General features: G+C 43.4%; 2 protein-coding genes across 2 annotated transcripts; one reads left to right on the forward strand and one right to left on the reverse strand.

The window, feature by feature from the left end:
* Positions 1–1,135: 1,135 nt before the first annotated feature.
* haus2 (HAUS augmin like complex subunit 2) lies at positions 1,136–6,742 on the reverse strand. Its single transcript, XM_085767659.1, has 6 exons — positions 6,585–6,742; positions 3,172–3,270; positions 3,024–3,093; positions 2,433–2,565; positions 2,147–2,255; positions 1,136–1,252 (listed from the first exon to the last, which is right to left on the reverse strand). The coding sequence occupies exons 1-6, from the start codon at positions 6,663–6,665 to the stop codon at positions 1,184–1,186; spliced, it is 561 nt and encodes a 186-aa protein (XP_085623785.1). The 5' UTR covers positions 6,666–6,742; the 3' UTR covers positions 1,136–1,183.
* A 1,196-nt stretch (positions 6,743–7,938) lies between these two features.
* On the forward strand, positions 7,939–19,012 carry lrrc57 (leucine rich repeat containing 57). The gene is made up of 5 exons (XM_085767904.1): positions 7,939–8,075; positions 11,622–11,757; positions 12,684–12,952; positions 15,461–15,646; positions 18,590–19,012. Exons 1-5 carry the CDS (start codon positions 7,992–7,994, stop codon positions 18,629–18,631), a joined length of 717 nt encoding a protein of 238 aa, XP_085624030.1. The 5' UTR covers positions 7,939–7,991; the 3' UTR covers positions 18,632–19,012.
* The last annotated feature ends 343 nt before the right edge of the window (positions 19,013–19,355 follow it).

The raw sequence follows: 19,355 nt of genomic DNA on the forward strand, positions 1-19,355 counted from the left end.
AGATAGATAGATACTCACTATAACATCCGAACATGCATGGATTTATATCTAATTGTATAAAACTATATTGTACCGTAGCCTACTGAATATGAATTGTAATATGTATGTAAATATTTAGTAAAATATTTCTGTTAATGCCAATAAAGCTGATTGAATTGAATTGATAGATAAATAGACAGGTAGATAGATAGATAGATAAATAGATAGTTGAAGTACAGAACTTCACTCCAATCTGCTGTACAACATGTCTATGGTGAACCTACAGGATGTTGACCAACAACGTAAACTAATTAAACTGAGTGTAGAGGCAGATTTCTGCTGCATGTGAATGTTTTGTAGACTGTTATATTTAGTTTCATGTTGATTAATGCTGAGTTAAATGAGTAGTAGTAGTAGTAGTACAAGTAGTTGATGAAGCTGCTTTTTTAGCTGTAGTTTAACAAACTACATTTCTGCAGAGGTAGAAATGTAGTTTGTTCAACTACATGGAGGTTTACAGAGGAGCTTCATCAACACAGCAGATGAACAGAGTTAGTGGTTTTCTGCCCTCTAGTGGTCGGCTCATAGACAGCAGAGACAGAGAGAGTCTGGCTGCAGGAGTTACTACACTACTACTACTCTACAACACTTCTACTGTGTGCAGCGCGCTTGATTTCTGAATTGATCTGAATCTTGCGCATAGAGACTTTAGGAGCAGATGAGACTGTGATCCAGCAGCACTGTTGATTACAACTGTTGCCGTGCTGTGTGTGTGTGTGTGTGTGTCGTAGTTGTGTTACTGTGCGCAACGGCACAGGCTGCACTTCCCATTGTTTTTAAATCTCCCCCCACATGCTTGGCCACTTAATCCATGTTGAACAATGTATGTAAATATACGTTCCACCGGCAAAACGTCACCAAAGTGGTAACCAAGCGCCCTGAGCCAAGTGTGGAGGACTGGGACAGGCCCTATCTCTTTACTCTTCATGTGTCTTTAATGAACTACATCCATCTGCTCCAGGTTCAGGTTTAAGGACCTGTTGCTATGACGACAGCTCCAACTCCTCTGTGTGAACTTCATTCAAAACGTCTGACGACAGAAGCTTCAACCAAAAAAATGAGATTTATTAGAAACTAAAACATCTGTATCATCATCATCAGGGGTCAGAGGTCAGTCCAGAGGTCAGGGGTCATGGGTCCAGGATCATGGGTCCGGTCTGGACAGCGTGTGGACCTGTGCGGCCTGGGCCAGCAGCCGGTCCAGAGAACCGTTCTACAGGGAGAGAGAAGACAATATATTGATGATGTCACTCTGATTTTTATTTTTTATTTTTTATTGAATAAATGTTACAAAAGCAACAAGGTATACGTTCCTGTGCAACAGCACATCAAAAAGTACAAAGGGACAGCACAACAATACAGCAATATATGAAATACAGCTTGAAAATGGTATTCACTCTGATGTCATCGAGCATCATTCAGCTATGATGTCATCCTAGTCCAGGGCGCTTTCACACCACCAGTTTGATTCTCTGCTCGGCACCAGACAGTAAAGTACAGTAAAGCTGTTACACTGTAGCTCCAGACTGCAGAGTGGAGCGCAGCGTTCACACAGGCAAACCAACTACAACTGGTCTGAACGACGTTTCCTCATCTTCCCGTACAAACAAGCGCCAATTTGGACTTTCACAATGGAGACAACACTGTACAACACTGTACAACACTGTACAAATACAGCTCATAGATGTACCGGTTATTAGCGGCCAAGCGCGACCTATCCATGCGCCTCTGTGTGTGTGTGTGTGGTTGTGTGTGTGTGTGTGTGTGTGTGTGTGTGCGCGGTGCGACCGCACGTGACAGAGTCTGCAGGTGGAGGCAGACTGGCAGAGATGAGAGACGGTGAAACGCGGTTTCTTTTTTTCCGTGAGAGACTGTGGCCCAAACACACCGGTGACCTGAGTTGGTCCAGGTTCACGTTCACACCAGAGGCTGGTGTTTGGTGCAGAAACGAGCGGATCAAGACCCCTAACCCCTTTTTGGAGGTCTCGGTCCGCTTGGTTTAGTGCGGTTGATGCTTTCACACCGATGAAAACGAACCGAACTAAGGACTGTTTAGTGTGAAAGCATCCTGAATGAAGGCTGTTCTGTGGACCAGACGGAGACTCACCAGCTGACTGAGTCTCTCTCTGCTGCTGATGCGGTTCTGGACCAGGTCCACCTTCTCCTCCAGGGTCTCCACGGCAACCAGCAGCATCTGGACCACGTCCACCACGGTGCTGCAACACAGACCAGAACCAGAACCAGAACCTTTAGGACCTTAATGACATCTAGTGGTGACGTCACAGCGGTTGCTATGGAGACGGAGGTGTCACAGCGGTTGCTATGGAGACGGAGGTGTCACAGCGGTTGCTATGGAGACGGAGATGTCACAGCGGTTGCTATGGAGACCGTACCTGTGCAGGTGGGCGTGCAGCGGCAGGTTGGTGCAGCCCAGAGGCCTCATCAGTCTCCGGCTCAGACCGGTCTGGTCCTGGAGCAGCTGCTGCAGGTGACAGCACCAGACCTGCAGCGCCTCGAACCGCCGGCCTTAAAGGGACAGTTCAACATTTAGACAAACTGACCAGACAGAGTTGTTTTAGAGGGAAATACAGAGACTGTTGATGAAAAACTGTCCCTGAAGGCAACGTGCATCAGTGGTTTTGCATGAATTTCCCTCTACAACAACTCTGTGTGGTAACGTTGTGTTATTATCTCATAGCGTGGTGAATGTGCAGCTCACAACTTGTCCACCAGAGCGTTGTGGAGTTGTTGGATTGTGTATTTGATGAGTTTGATGAGGGAAACCAAGAAATCCCATAATGAGCCTCCGTAGCGTAGCTCTGAGCAGCTCACGGCTCTGCTCCACCGTTCTAAAAACAGCTTGCACCGACAATTAAAGGTAACGAACCTACTGCTATGACTATAGGGATTATGGTAATGGGGGAATTTGACTAAATGTTGAACTAGCCCTTTAGTCTCTGAGCGTGTAAGTGCATTAGACTCACGCAGGTGGAAGGAGTGTGTGACGTCGGCGTTCTGACGCTCCACCTGCAGAAGCTCCGCCTCCAGCTGCACCTGCAACACACACACACACACACTGATCAATAATCACCGATAATCAATGACCTCGTCTGACAGGAAGTGACATCACACCTGGTCCAGCTGTCCCTGCGCTCTGATTCGCTGCACGGCCTCGTGGAAGTGGGAGGAGAAGGCGGGGCTTCGTCTGGAGGAGGCGTGGTCTATGTCGTCCTGACACACACACACACACACACACACACACACACAGTTAACAAGACTGACTATTTACATCTATAATCTATAACTTCTGACGATTGTAGAGAAATTACAAAAATGTGTTATCTATCGGTTTATTGTGGGTTTTTGTTTTCTAAAATTAATATACTTAAAGGGACAACGAGGAGTTTTGTTAAAGTGAAGTGTTTCCTCACTACATTTATGAGCCTCCGCACCGTGAAATTCTTTGACCGGGTCAAGACAGACTCATGTTTTCATTCATCAAGAATTAAAGTCAGAGGTTGGAAGACGATCACATACCGTCGTAGTTCCCACCATAAACGGAGATTCATACGGCGGCGTTATTCTCATGACTCGCCACGAAACCGAAAGTAAAGAAACGCTGGTCGGCTCGCCCAGCATTTCCACCACCACTAATAATAACAAAATAACCATAGAGACAAAACCATAGATTTATCTAAAATGGACCATTAACAAGTGGTAACGGAGATTCATCCACATTAATATCAGACTTTTTTATAACCAAATAGAAACTCCTGGTTGTCCCTTTAACATTACATACAAAGACACTTATATTTATACGTGTGGTTGTATTTTGTATTTATAGTTTAGTTAGTTGTATTAAATACGTCGACCTGTTGCTGCGGTTACAGTGTTGTAAACAGAACTAAACTTCTCAGCCAGAAAACATTTGGTGCATAACTTAATGTCTTCATATATCGTATTTGACCTCATTAATCCTGGTGGAAGGTTTTCATGTAACAGACTCTTATTCCTCTTATTGTCATTTACTAGATCAATACCACTGAAACAATGGAATCTGTCATTACAGGTGGCAGAACAACGTGTGTGTGTGTGGATCATGAAGGAAAAGGACATGTGAGTATTTGCTTTAAGTGATGTGCACTGTGCTCCTGGTGAAAGAAGTTAGTCTGGACCCTGTGATTTATAATGACAGATTAGAAAGATGAAGTAGAGCTGCAACAATTAAACGATTAATCGAACAATAATCGATTATTAAATTAATCGTCAACTGTTTTGATAATCTAATAATCCGTTTGAGTAGTTTTTTATGGAAAAAAAGCCCCAGATTCTCTGATTGCAGATTCTTCAATGTGAATATTTCTGGTTTCTTTGTTCCTTTATGACAATAAACTGAGTCTCTCTCTGGTTTGTGGACAAAACAAGACATTTGAGGACGATGTCGTCTGGTGGTTTGACAAACACTGGTTGATGTTTTTAACATTTTATTGACCAAACAACTAATCAATTAATCGTTTAAATAATCGATAATGATAATAAGATAATGAGCCTCCCACAATGGCGACTGCATTGTTCCCAAGTGTACAACATCATGTGAACAGTCTGCCTTCTCAGTAACAGGGGTTAGTTCACCTATGGAACACTTTACCCACTCACCTGAAACTAGAGACTGATACTAACCCCTTTAACAGAGGATTAAAAGCAAAACAACAGCTCACATGTAGAAATATGGACCTTTTCATTGTTACTATTCTTACTATTACGATCATGATTCTGTTTGCTCAATCTCCTCTCGTTGATCTAGTGCTCTGTATTTTTTAGTAGCCTATGCTACTGTCATGATGTAGTGTCATGCACTTGGTTTTATCTCATACTGTTGATAATATGGTCTGTGCTTTTTGAATTGCCGCCTATCATATGGACTGGTGTTGAAAATGAAATGCTAAAATCCTAATGCTAAACCTAAACACACCCAAGCAAAGCATCTGGTCTGTCCACTGGAACAGTCTCAATGTAGGCTATCTGTGATGTGACGTCCATATCAAATAAATAAACATAACATAATAACTGTTACTTGCAGCCCTAAAATGAAGTAAGTTTGTAGGTTAGTAAGTTATCCATATTAATCAGTAGCTATTATTGGCCCCAGGGCTTGACGCTTAGCATTTTCCCAGGTAGCACGTGTGCTACTAAGTTGAAAAATCTAGTAGCACACAAATAATTTTAAATAATAACGTGATATGAGGTCAATGAGGAGGCATTTATAAGCAAAACAGTTCAATTCATAGCTTTTTAACAGGGATGCCAACGGGTCAGGACCAAAAAAGATCTTAGAGCGGTGACACCATTAACATAATACATGTGCATTTAAATACATTATAATATCGTGGAAAAGTCCATTTCCAGTAGTTCAAATCAAACAGCCCCAACCAAGTATTGAGTGCCTATAGATGGACAACATTTCTATATTAAAAATGCTTTAAAGAAGAAAAAAAAAAAGGTCCTTAGTATTAAGTAGTAGTATTCACATTTTTGGGATTACTGAATTTCAGGTCTTCATATAGGAGTATATAATGTGTTAGTTAGTTTCACTTTTTGAATTGAATTAGTGACATAGGCCTTAATAAACTCTTCCATGATATGCTAATGCACCTGTAGATTGGAAATGAGTGATAGCCTACAACAGTATACTGCATACATCTTGACAGCTCTACCGTACTTTACTTTTTTGTTTAATCCCAACAGACATGTCCAGTGATGGTAGCAGAGCTTTTCTAACAGCAGCACCGACTGTGTTTGGCCTGAACGGAAACTGAATGAGCATCATTGGTAAGTTAACTCCTGTATTTGTCCTGCTTTCATTTCCTCCCGACTAGACTACTGTAATTCTCTCTACTCCGGAATCACCCAATCAGCCCTATCTCGTTTACAGCTAATTCAAAATGCAGCAGCAAGACTTATTACTGGTACCAGAAAGATCGACCATATCTCACCTGTACTGGCTACTCTTCACTGGTTACCAGTTAAATATAGAATTCAGTTTAAGATACTTTTATTTGTTTTTAAAGCATTGCATGGATTAGCACCTGATTACATCACAGAACTCCTCACCCCCTATTCCACTTCTCGTCTGCTCAGATCCACTGACAAGTCACTGCTGTTTATCCCACCTACAAAACTAAAAACAAGAGGTGACAGAGCCTTTTCAGTTATTGGTCCCAAACTATGGAATAGTCTCCCACAAACAATCAGATCCTCACCCTCCATAGACATCTTTAAAACTCAGCTAAAAACTTCTCTCTTCTCTCTGGCTTTTAATTCAGTCTCATTGGAACCTCCCATAGGCCGACCATCACTCCCACTCACTTGTTGTTTTAATGTTTCTTTGTGTCTGTCCTGTCTTTGTTTGAACTAATCTTGTATATAAAGCACTTTGGTCAACATCTGTTGTTTTTAAATGTGCTCTAGAAATAAAAATGACTTGACTTGACTTGACTACTAAAATAAACATTTAGCTTATGACCTGTTGGCTGCTGGTGTCTCACCTGGGTCAGGACTCCTCTGGACACACACCGAGCCAACATGGCGGCGGACGGAGTCACTGCGAACACGTCGGACTGCTGCATCTCTACGGTTCTGGTCGGTTCTGGTCGGTGGTTCAGACTCTACGGGCCTATCCGTTAAACGGTTCAAACCGGACCCGCCACTCAGTCCACTTCCACTTCCGGGGTTGGACCACTCAGCGCCTCAGCAGCGCCCCCCTCAGGACCGGAGGAGAACTGCAACAACAACATCCCAGTAACATAAAGAACATGAAATAAACGACGATCTGAGCAGCAGCTGCAGTATCAAGTGTATTAAATGTAATAAATAAAATATGTATCAAGTATACGTTACAGTATCAAGTGGAGAATTGATTCTCTGTCTGTGTGTATGTCTTTTTCTCTCTCTCCTTCTTAAATCTGTTTTAACATGTCTGTTGTTGTTGATATGGACCGGACCGCTTGTTGTGTCTGCAATAAAGATTAATAATAATAATATTCAAATCAGAAATGTGCAATAAAAAGAGCAGTTTTGACTCTACTGTCCCGTTATCATTTCCAACAACAGTAATCTACTGTATCTACCTATGTCTATTAATATGCTGTCAATGCACTTTACTTCTCCTCGGGATTTATATTCCTTCATCTTTTTTTCTTTTCTTCACATATTTGGCTTCACTATTTGTTTGGGATTAAAACAGTTTCACCGTTATGACCATAGATATAAAGGCTGTGAAGGAATGCGCCTCTCCTTTGTTTTATAAACAATCCAACAGCAGATTTCGGGAAGAGGAAGTGACGTATAATCCATCCGGCCTTCTGATTGGCTGTCCGGCCTAACCCTGTCCGGCCTTCTGATTGGCTGTTCCCGGGTGATCCGCTCAGTCCCAGCCAGGGCGGCTCCACTGTGGCTAAGCTGCTGCTGCGTTAACTTAGCTACAAGATACAAGATACACGCTGCAAACTACAAACTACACACTACAGACTTTTAACTACACACTACAAACTACGTTACTTCGTGACGTCACCGCGCCGTGTGGCTGTGACGTGTTTTTATTCGTCCGACGGGGGTTTGTTGTTGTTTTGTTTCTGTCGCCAGCTAGCAGCTAGCAGCTAGCAGGCTAACCCTCGGTGTGATGCTAACGGAGCTGTGACGTCACCGAACAGGCCTCTTTAACGGAGCTGTGACGTCACCGGTTCCGTGTGTTTTTACAGCACCAAGCTCGACTCGACTCGACTCGGTTCGGCTCGGTTCGGTCTCCGAGGAGAAGAGCAGTTAGCCGTTAGCCACTAGCCGCTAGCCGTTAGCCGCCGGCTCAGCCTCCATAAGCCGCGGTAGATCCTGTGAGCTTTAGCCGGGGCTCGGAGCGCTGAGCCCGGCCGAGCAGCAGCACCGAGCCGCGGGTCCAGATGGGGAACAGCGCGCTGAAGTCTCACCTGGAGACATCCCAGAAGACCGGGGTGTTCCAGCTGACCGCGAAGGGCCTGCAGGAGGTGAGCTCACACTGACGTCACACACACCGGTAGCTCACATGACGTCACACAGGTGGAGCGCACAAAGGTGGAGAGTCCATCACCTGCTGTAACTCCAGTTGCTCAGCTCTTATTTTGAAGGAGTCAGAGTTGACAACAAAACAGCTTTAAAGGGACAGTTCAACATTTATTCAGACCCTCCTCTCTCACCATAATCCATATAGTCATTAGTTTAGTTTAGTTTATTAGTTTAATAAGGGACAATGTGCAATTTACATTAATCATTTAAAGGAAAAAAAAATGAAAAGATGGTTGCACCAGATTTAGCTCCCAGCTAATTTCCATCTGTAGTCCCTACACATAACATAAAAGTGATAAAATACACAGAATACAAGCTACTATACAAAGATGAGGCATAAACAGACACAGTTAGACAATGGACAACACTTAGACAACAACATGTGTGAGGTAGGCAAAGTGCAAAGTGCTCATAGCAGCAAGATGTTGATTGTGGACACATACAGTATCAGTACAGTAACTGTATGTGTGGTGGACAAAGTGCAAAGTGCTCATAGCAGCATGATTATTCATGGTATCGATAATAATACATAAAGTAATAAAAGATAAACCATGAAAGTGGCGACAGTGGCAGATGTAAAACCAACGATGGTAATTCTCAGTTACAAAAAATAAAAAGTTACCAGCTATGGTGATGTGACAGGTGTATCTATGGATACCAGATGAAAACAGAGACAAGAAGTGCTAACGACAAAGAGAAACAGCCTAATGAGTCGGACAGAGAGCCTGACAGCACTCTAGCAGCAGGTTCATCACCTTTAATTATGGGTGCATGTTGTTTTGAGATGGGCGGGGCAGAGACGTGAGCTGCTCAGTGAACGGTCCAGGTCCGTAGCCTCGTAAACCAGCCTCTCTAAATGCATTTCATTTCATTCTGAGGGAGAGTCTGGCCTCATGCCCGTTGTAAGCGTTTGGCCTGAAACCCTCAGAAGGCCTAAGAGCCAATCAGTGTCGCCGCTGTGATTGACACAGCACGTTGGCCAATCAGGGACCGACTGGTGCAAAGCCCCGTCGCTACACCAACTTGCTGATTGGCTGAATGGGGTTGTCTGTCAACGCTACTACTCCCGCCCCAAACGCTGACAGGGGGATGAGGCCAGACTCTCTGAGAAGTGAAATGAAGTGAAATGCATTTAGAGAGGCTGGTTTACGAGGCTAACAGGTCCCTCATCAAACTTTACTTTACTTTACTTAGAGGCAAATGCAGCCGGAACTACACTCCAGACACAGCTGCTGGGCGGAGGGATTTCAGAAGAGAAAGTAGTTCAGAGTAGGGATGTCACGATTATAAAGTTTCTTGGTACGATTATTGTCAGAGAAATAATCACGGTATTAAGATTATCACGATTATTCTGCATCAATTAATTTCACAACACTATGAATGTGTAAAATCAAATATAGTCAAAATATAATTACATTAGGACTCATTGTTTACACAAAATATTTCAACTATCTATTAATATACGACCAATTCTTAATCCCCAGGGGAAGAGTTTGAAATATTCAGGTCATGAATTGTTATCTATACCAAATGTTTGTGTTTATTTTAATCGTTTTTTGTTTTGTTTTGCTTTTTTTATAATTAAAAATGACACGCTAACATTTAAATTCCTACCAATTCAATGTTACGTTAGTTAAGCGGACCAGTATCTGTGCATTTACCTTTATTTTTGCGCACATCTGCCAATATGGTTCCAACATCAAATTTTTGTGAAAGTGCCGGTATTTAGGAATCTTTACGATTAATTAATTGTGGCGTTTAATACCACGATTAATTGTGAAAACAAGTAATCGTGACATCCCTAGTTCAGAGTATTTGCTTCATGTGTCGTAATGTAACATAATTAGGGCCACGGGCAATCGCACCGGGCACTGGTCCCAACAGCTATGAAATAGCTGCAGGGACCAGTGCCCGGGCGAAGCCCGGGCACTACTGTTATTGTGTGGATTTTTTCTTATTATTATTTTTCCACTTCCGGACGATTTTCGATTCGCAACTAGTCCTGCAACTCGAAGAGTTGCAGGACATATTATATATCAAAACGTGCGTCTTGATCGGGATCGGGGTGCTATTACTTTTCTCAACAGTTTACGAATTTTTCGCGACATAGTCGCGAAAAACTGCGCAAAAATTTTGCATGTAAGTCAATGGGACGGGCGGAAAAAAAAGACCGAAAAAGACCAATCATTGGAGTTTAACAAACGTCTACTGCTCAGGCATACTTTCACCTAGAGACTCCATTTAAACTTTAAACAGTAGACACAAGTCTTGTGTATTGTCGTATTACTCCACGTTTTGATAGGTCATATAGTTTTTGATCAATCCCTGATCAATGACCATGATCATTTTTGGAGAAATTATGAGTTTATAATGGGTGTGTATTGCATGGAATGTTCGTGTCAGAGTGCGTGACATCATCGGTTAGAGTGGGAGAGAGTGAAGAAACATTCTGTATTTTTTCTGGATAAACTGTCAGCACGGCCACAATTTACACTCTACAGACATAATTTTTTCAGAATTTGTAAGACAAACTTGTTATCTCTCATGTCATGTGCTCAAAATATCAGAGAGACTTACAGAATTGACAGAATCAGCCTCTGAGTGCGGCCACGTCTGTCTCTGCTCCTCATTGAGTCCAATACAAATATTTTCTGAGAGGAGCAGAACGGCCTGATGTTTTAAAACTGCCAGCGTCGCCAAAATATTTACTGTAGAAACACCAAATCGTACCGAAATTTTCATTAAGTCCTTAGAGCAACGTTGATCTGTGTTTTGTTCTGATAGGAGTTACCGTTTTGTCATGCTAAGCCTAATTGTGAGACCGGTTTAGAGGCAGAAAATGGCTGTTTTTCTCCACGTTTCTGTCTGTCTCAGCCTGCGGGGGCCCCTATCGCCGTGGTAACCTCTTTGATCCTCAGGCCAGAGCTCGTTAACTTCATAAACAATCCACCTGGCGCTCGTTTAAATGTTTATAAACACAGACACAGCTAAATCAGACTGACACAGGATGCAGCTACTAACTAACTATGTGACAAGTCAGTCACACACACACACACAGACTCTAGAGCCAGCTTCATGTGATTACAGTCACACACACACACACACACACACACACACACACACACCTACACACACACACACACACACACACACACACACACACACACACACACACACACACACACACAGTTAACCTAATGTGGTTACAGCTCCTCCATATCAGTGCTTATAGAAAGATGATCATGTGTCTGTCTGATCAGCTCTGTCTTGACCTTAAGATCGTGGGTTTGATTCCCATGTTGACAGAGATGGCACAACCCGCAGTAGCTCCCGTGGCCCATTCAAAATTTCCCGAGAGGAAATTTTCTAGTTATACGTTATTATATCATGTTATTTCGTGTGTGTGTGTGTGTGTGTGTGTGTGTGTGTGTGTGTGTGTGTGTGTGTGTGTGTGTGTGTGTGTGTGTGTGTGTGTGTGTGTGGTCCAGTTCCCAGAGGAGCTCCAGAGGCTGACGGCCAACCTGAGGACGGTGGATCTGTCTGGGAACAAGATCGAGGTTCTTCCTGCTGCGGTGGGAAACTTCCTGCAGATGAAGAGTCTGACGCTCAACGGCAACAGGCTGAGTGAGTGTTGAGCTGTTTTTAATAACAGAATACAGGTCCGGACCTCCTGAACAGAACCTGTTGCTGTCAGTCAATCCATCAATACGTTTATTTGTCCCCAAAGGGGCGATTAATTTGCAAAAGCAGGAGCACACGAGACAATATACAAAACACATGGCATAATAAAATTACAATAGTCACAACTACAATTACATACAGCAATACAGACCCAAGATCAGTCAGGGGGGAAGGCTGTTTCACCCCGACTACCTTTTCCTCCTGGCATTTAAAAGAAGAGCAGCGGAAGGTACAAAGGAGTGTTTATATCTGTCTGTCTGAGTCTAAGGAGTGAACCTGATGGTAAGAACTGAAACTGTTTATGTAGGGGATGAGAGCAGTCGGACAAGATGGAGCTAGCTTTCTTGATCAGCTGTTTGTTGTAGAGTTCTTGTAAAGGTTGTTGTGCAGACCCGATGATTTTACTGCTGACACTGACAACCTTGTTGAGTAGGTTTCTGTCTTTAACTTTCAGAGATTGAAACCAACAAATGAAGGAGAATGTAATAATAGATTCAATAAAAGAACGATAAAACAACGCAGGGACGAATCAACCTGGAATTTAGAGAGTTTTCAAAGACAGAAAAGGTGCTGCTGGCTTTTCTTATATATCGAGCCTGTATTTTTATCAAATGACAATTTGTTGTCAATAATAGTGCCTAAATATTTATAGGACTCAACAATTTCAATTTCTTGACCCTCAATCACTTTACTTACAGGAGAGGGCTGCACAAGTCTAAAATCAATACACATGTCCTTTGTCTTCAAGACGTTCAAAGATAAAAAAGATTCCTCACACCATTTCAGGAAATCTTCAAACACAGGACCATGTGAAGTCTCAGTACTGTCCTCTCTGTCCTCTCTGTCCTCTCTGTCCTCTCTGTCCTCAGCCACCGTCCCGGCCGAGATCGGGAAGCTGAAGAAGCTGGAGACTCTGAGTCTGAACGGGAACAGGATTCAGGTCCTTCCCGGCGCGGTGGGTCAGCTCAAAGCGCTGCGGACGCTCAGCCTGGCGGGAAACCAGATCTCAGAGTTCCCGTCCGGCCTGGCGCCGCTCCGACACCTCGACCTGCTGGACCTGTCCCGCAACCAGATCAGGAACGTCCCCGCCGAGGTGTCGCAGCTGCAGGCCATCGAGATCAACCTCAACCAGAACCAGGTGGGAGAGCCGCGTCCACAGGAACACTACACTTCAGATGAACTCAGTTAAAGGGATAGTTCACCCAAAATTGAAATTTCTCAAACTCATGATCTCCTCCCCCTCATGTGGACTAAGGGCTGGGAGAAGTTTCAGAGTCCTCCGTGGCTTCTCTGAGTTACAGGGGGTCTCGGCGTAGCAGTGCATGTCCATAGAACGGTTGCAAATGGATACCAACTGTCTTTGTAACATAGGGCGCTTTCACACCTAATAGTCCGGACCAAGGTCCGGACTTAATTTTTTTTTTGTTACATTGTTTCCATATAGTCCAGTAAAGTTTGCTTTCACACTGCTATTATGACAGCGGACTAAAGGATCTACCGACGTCATGACGGATGAGCGTGCGTCTGACGTCAGCGCATAGAAAGTGCTCTGAAAAAAATAAAATAAAAATATGTGTGAAAAAATCTAGCCTACAGCTGGAAAGCTGTGGTTTGTAATCGCGGTGCAGAAGAGTGAGTTTAGAGCTGATGTAAGGAGAGAAAAAAAGAGGATTGTGCCGCGGCGAAATGCTCTCATTGATCAGAGTGGCAGCGATCAGCGATCAGCTGTTTTGTGTAGTGGATGGGAACACACACACACGCTATGCGCACACACGCGTGATCCTCCTGTCAGATGCGGCTGCATCTCTCCAGGTTACTTGTGTGTGAGTGTGAGAGAAATAAAAGCTCTGACTTGCTGGGGCAGACGTTGTTTGGTGTCACCGCTGATCCGTCTTTTTCAGACTTTTATTATATTATTATTATATATATTTATTATATTATTTATTATATAAAAAAATAGGCTTGCATGTATCGTTTGGGATTTATATTAAACACTCTACTGTTTAATTCCGTGTAAACGTTTACAAGTGTAGCCTACACTGACACACCCATCCCTCTGACTAAATCTGGATATAATATGATCTCCTCCTCTCCCCAAGTGTCGCCGCGGCTCCTCTTTCCTTTTTTTCTGTTTATTTACTTTTTTCGGCACGATCGCATCTGACGTTATTTCCTGTATTTGGTCTGATAGTTCGAACCTTCCAAAGAAATGCTTTCACACTACGCAGCAGCGGACCTTGGTCCAGGATAGTCCGGACCGAGACCACCTCCTGAGGCTGGACCAAAGACTCGGTCTTTAGTTCGGACCGTGGTCCGGGGGAGCTTTCACACCTGTCAATTTGATCCGAACTATCTGGAAAGTCCGAAAGTCCGGACCAAAGGAGGTAGGTGTGAAAGCCCCCCTAGTTTCAGAGAAAAATGCACTTTTGTGTCAAGTGGCAATCGGCTCATTTTACTGGTACTCTGCAGCGTGGCGTCTCCCAAACCATCTCTACGGCTAAATAAATATTTATTAGTATTGGGCTCAGGGTTTGGAAAGTCGCCAGGTTTAGCGAGAAAGTTGCCGTGTAGCTGACAGCTGTACAGCGCTGCACGCTGTCCCCAGAGCAGCATTCAAGGAGACAAAACCAAGGTCACACAGTTTATAAAAACCATTATGTTTTGATTTTAGTTTAAAACAGTTTTACATATCAGAGGAACCATATTCACACACAGGGACCTCAGAGTGTCTATTATCGTAATCTGTAAAGTAAAAAAAAACAAAAAACGGTTTTGACGAGTTTACTCATCAATGGTCGCGAAAGAGTTAATGACAATATCTGACTATTAATTAGTTGTTAATACGTGATGACAAACATATTGTGACCTTAAACTTGTTTAAAAAATACATCTTTAGAACCAATGACCAGTGATCCGTTGTAGATCAGCTCATTAACGCTGCTGTAAATCCCTGTGTGAACTGTTGTTAAACTTTAATTCTGGATCAATGAAAACATTCTTGGCAAGTGTTTTCACTACATTTCCCATGAGTCGGTGAAATTCTTTTTGGACCAGTGCAAGACGAACGAAAGCAAAAACATTTGCCAAGAATGTTTTCATACATCAAGAATGAAAGTCGGAGGTTTGAAGACGATCAGATAGCGTCGTAGTTCCGACCATAAACGATTGGGGTGGGAGAAAAAATCGATTCACATAAATATTGCGATATCCTTTTTGACGAATTTTAAATCGATTTTTTTTGTTGAATTTTTTAAAAATATTGTGCAATGTGCATTTGTTAGCCTTTTTTACATACAGAGAGTCCAGGTTTTGAAAAGGGTTTAAGTTCACTATATAATGGAGTATGTTAATTTATAGGCTCCTACAGTGTTTGTGTGCAGATAAATGTTAAAAATGCTAAAGACTAAAAATCATAGAGAGAATCGGCAATATCGTAGAATCACAATTTAAATCGAATCGCCATCCAAAAAATCATAGAAGAATCGAATCGGGAGAAAAGCGTATCGTCCCAGCCCTAATAAACGATGCCGATCCCGGTCCTCCGGTCTCAGCCGTCAGCTCCTCTCTGTCCCCTAAGGACAGAGGATGTTGTTATGATGGGATGTAAACGGGCTGTACTAATAAAACTGCCTTGCCTTGCCTCCAGATCTCGGTGCTGTCGGCCGACGTGTCCCTCTGTCCCCGGCTGAAGGTGCTGCGTCTGGAGGAGAACTGTCTGGAGCTGTCCTCCATCCCTCTGTCCATCCTGTCCCAGTCCCAGGTGTCGCTCTTCTCCGTGGAGGGAAACCTGTTCGAGGTCAGGAACCTACGAGACCTGGAGGGATACGACAAGGTGAGAACCAGAAACACAACCAGAACTAGAACCAGAACCAGACCCGACACCAGGACTGATCTGATCTGAGCCACCTGAGAGGAAAAAATCTAATCTAACCTCTAATCTAGTCTACTTGCCAGCCCATATGGCCCCATTGTGAACCCGGAAATGTTGAGTACCCCAAAGTTTTATGTTAGAAATAGATAGTATGGGTCCCCAGTATTCAGAAACTGCCGGATGCTAACTTATATATATTGGGCAATTAGCATAACTGACATAATTAGCAGAAATTAGCATAATTGCCTATTCATTAGATTCACATGACGTCACTGTGTTTCTGCGCCGCCATATTTGTGTCTGAATCAGGGCAACCTGGGCACAGATCACAGCGTCACGTTACCAGAACAAGTGGAGTAGTAGGAGGAAATCAGCAAGCGACCGAAAATTGAGGTTATTTGAAAGATGCCAGGATTATATTGTGCTGTTGACTGTGATAGCAGTCGCCAAAAAAAACCCGGACTGCAGTTTTATTCCATCCCAAAAGACGTAAAGTTATAGGCGGAATAAATGGTTGACTGCAGGCAGTCTGTCAGTGGCAGCATGGGCTGTGACAAGTCTCACAAAAAGAGGGGATTCACTTTTTTTTTTAATAACATGGATATATTAAATTCTGCATTTTGATTACTTTCTTATTAATTCCTCACTGATTCTGCATTTAGGGTCTTTTATTTCTGTATAACAGACCGTTGCTAAGTAAAACGGGCTGTTGCTAGGGACGCCGCTCTGATCAGCGGAGCAGGGCAGAAGAACTACCAAGGGTTTTTACCTTGTGTTTCATTTTTACCAGCTTCAGACTAATTGTGATGTTAGAAAAATGACTTGTAGCTTGTTAGAGGGAGAGTGGAGGCTCTCTGCCTCCCTCACCGCTGCTGGAACCAAACCTGCGATCAGAGCGGACAGAGCGGACGGGCCAGCGCAGTGTCACAGCTGTGACCAGAGTGTCTGTGCCACCGCGAGTCCGTGACACAAACGTGTCCCGTATCGTCATCTCTTATGACAGACAGGACGACATAAATGCATCGTAACATTTACATGATAATTCATCAATCTACTGATTGATCATCAAAAGCTCGTTGAAAACAACTACACACGAGTCGACAGGAGGAGGGTGAGGAGCAAACAGCGGAGAAGTGACCGGACTAAGGACTTTGATCTTACGTCTCAAATTAATTAATTCACTCATAAACTGTGTAATAAGTGTGATAATATAGAGTTAGTCTGTTGTTATAGAGATATAAACCCAGACAGGATGTATAAACCCTGTCATTTTGTCAAGAAACTGTCATTTCCATCCTGCGGTTTGCATGCTGTCATATGAGGAGACCTGTCACATCGGACACAAATATGGCGGCGGTCCCTTCGACGTGACGTCACTGCAACCTATGAATATGGGCAATATTTCAACAAAATTGACTTGGCTGATCTGGGCAATATTGGAGTGGTTTTAGGGGTTATTGATGATGCTGAATCCATTTCTGACATTTTCAAAATTCAAAATGGCTGTCTAAACCGGAAGTGACCAGATTTTGAAATCCATCATAATCGGCCCACTGGTGGTTAAAATCTGGTCACTTCCTGTGAGTAACTGCAATGCATTTCAATGGACGTGGAAGCAGAGAATATCCTAGTGTATGGGCTAGCTATGTGCACTGTGATTGGCTCATCGTGTTTGGGGGCGTGGCTTAGCCATAGGTCAATTGTCTGTAACTGTCTCTTCTGGTCTCTAATTGTCTCTAATTGTCTCTTCTGGTCTCTAATTGTCTCTAATTGTCTCTTCTGGTCTCTAATTGTCTCCTCTGGTCTCTCCTCTGGTCTCTAACTGTCTCTTCTGGTCTCTAATTGTCTCCTCTGGTCTCTCCTCTGGTCTCTAACTGTCTCTTCTGGTCTCTAATTGTCTCTAATTGTCTCTTCTGGTCTCTAATTGTCTCTAATTGTCTCTTCTGGTCTCTAATTGTCTCCTCTGGTCTCTCCTCTGGTCTCTAACTGTCTCTTCTGGTCTCTAATTGTCTCTTCTGGTCTCTCCTCTGGTCTCTAACTGTCTCTTCTGGTCTCTAATTGTCTCTTCTGGTCTCTAACTGTCTCTCCTCTGGTCTCTCCTCTGGTCTCTAATTGTCTCTAATTGTCTCCTCTGGTCTCTAATTGTCTCTAACTGTCTCTTCTGGTCTCTAATTGTCTCTTCTGGTCTCTAATTGTCTCTAATTGTCTCTTCTGGTCTCTAATTGTCTCCTCTGGTCTCTCCTCTGGTCTCTAATTGTCTCTAATTGTCTCCTCTGGTCTCTAATTGTCTCTAACTGTCTCTTCTGGTCTCTAATTGTCTCTAATTGTCTCTTCTGGTCTCTAACTGTCTCTCCTCTGGTCTCTCCTCTGGTCTCTTCTGGTCTGTTCTGGTCTGTAACTGTCTCTTCTGGTCTGTAACTGTCTCCTCTGGTCTCTAACTGTCTCTAACTGTCTCTTCTGGTCTCTAATTGTCTCTAACTGTCTCCTCTGGTCTCTAACTGTCTCTCCTCTGGTCTCTCCTCTGGTCTCTTCTGGTCTGTTCTGGTCTCTTCTGGTCTGTAACTGTCTCTCCTCTGGTCTCTAATTGTCTCTTCTGGTCTCTCCTCTGGTCTCTAACTGTCTCTTCTGGTCTCTAATTGTCTCTTCTGGTCTCTAACTGTCTCTCCTCTGGTCTCTCCTCTGGTCTCTAATTGTCTCTAATTGTCTCTTCTGGTCTCTAATTGTCTCTTCTGGTCTCTAATTGTCTCTAATTGTCTCTTCTGGTCTCTAATTGTCTCCTCTGGTCTCTAATTGTCTCTAATTGTCTCCTCTGGTCTCTAATTGTCTCTAACTGTCTCTTCTGGTCTCTAATTGTCTCTAATTGTCTCTTCTGGTCTCTAACTGTCTCCTCTGGTCTCTCCTCAGTACATGGAGCGCTTCACAGCCACTAAGAAGAAGTTCACCTGAGATTCACCTGCAGTAACGACCTGAGGGGGCGTGGCCTCTGCTGGCCCCGCCCCCCCGGCTGCTTCCTGCTCTGCTGCTTTAACCGGATGATGTCACAGCTGAGCCGTCGTCACGGCGCCCTGATGTCACAGCTGAGCCGTCGTCATGGCGCCCTGACGCAGGACGGACTCACCTGGACCAACAGACATTAACACAAGAGAAGAAGAAGAAGACGTGTAACCATAGAGACTCAGGGACTCACCTGTCACTCACCTGGCCGTCGCCTAGGAAACCTTTGATCTACTGAAGGACTGAGCAGATTCAGTGTTGATTGGTTGACGTCTTCAAACCAGCTGTGATCTGATGTTTTAGAAACTAACATGAATCAATAATCAATGAAAGGGTTAATTAGTGAAGGTGAAACTTCAAACAGGAAGTTTCACTCAGTCGATCAATAATCAGTTTGTTACCGTGACGACACAGTGAAGAAGATGAAGATGAAGATGAAGAGTTCAACACTTCCTGTCGACTTGTTGTTTATTTGACGAATGTTTGTTTCTCCTCCTGTTTGATCTTCACCTGACGACGGACCGGTCTCATCAAACCAGATCAAACTGGTTTAAACCAGATCAAACTGGTTTTAACCAATTCAAACCAGATCAAACTGGTTTAAACCGGTTTAAACCAGATCAGACTGGTTTAAACTGGTTCAAACCAGATCAAACTTGTTTAAACCAGTTCAAAC

Source organism: Trachurus japonicus, chromosome 22 (genome assembly GCF_045865225.1).
Source record: "Trachurus japonicus isolate A0001 chromosome 22, Traja_1.0".
Lineage (NCBI taxonomy): Eukaryota > Metazoa > Chordata > Actinopteri > Carangiformes > Carangidae > Trachurus > Trachurus japonicus.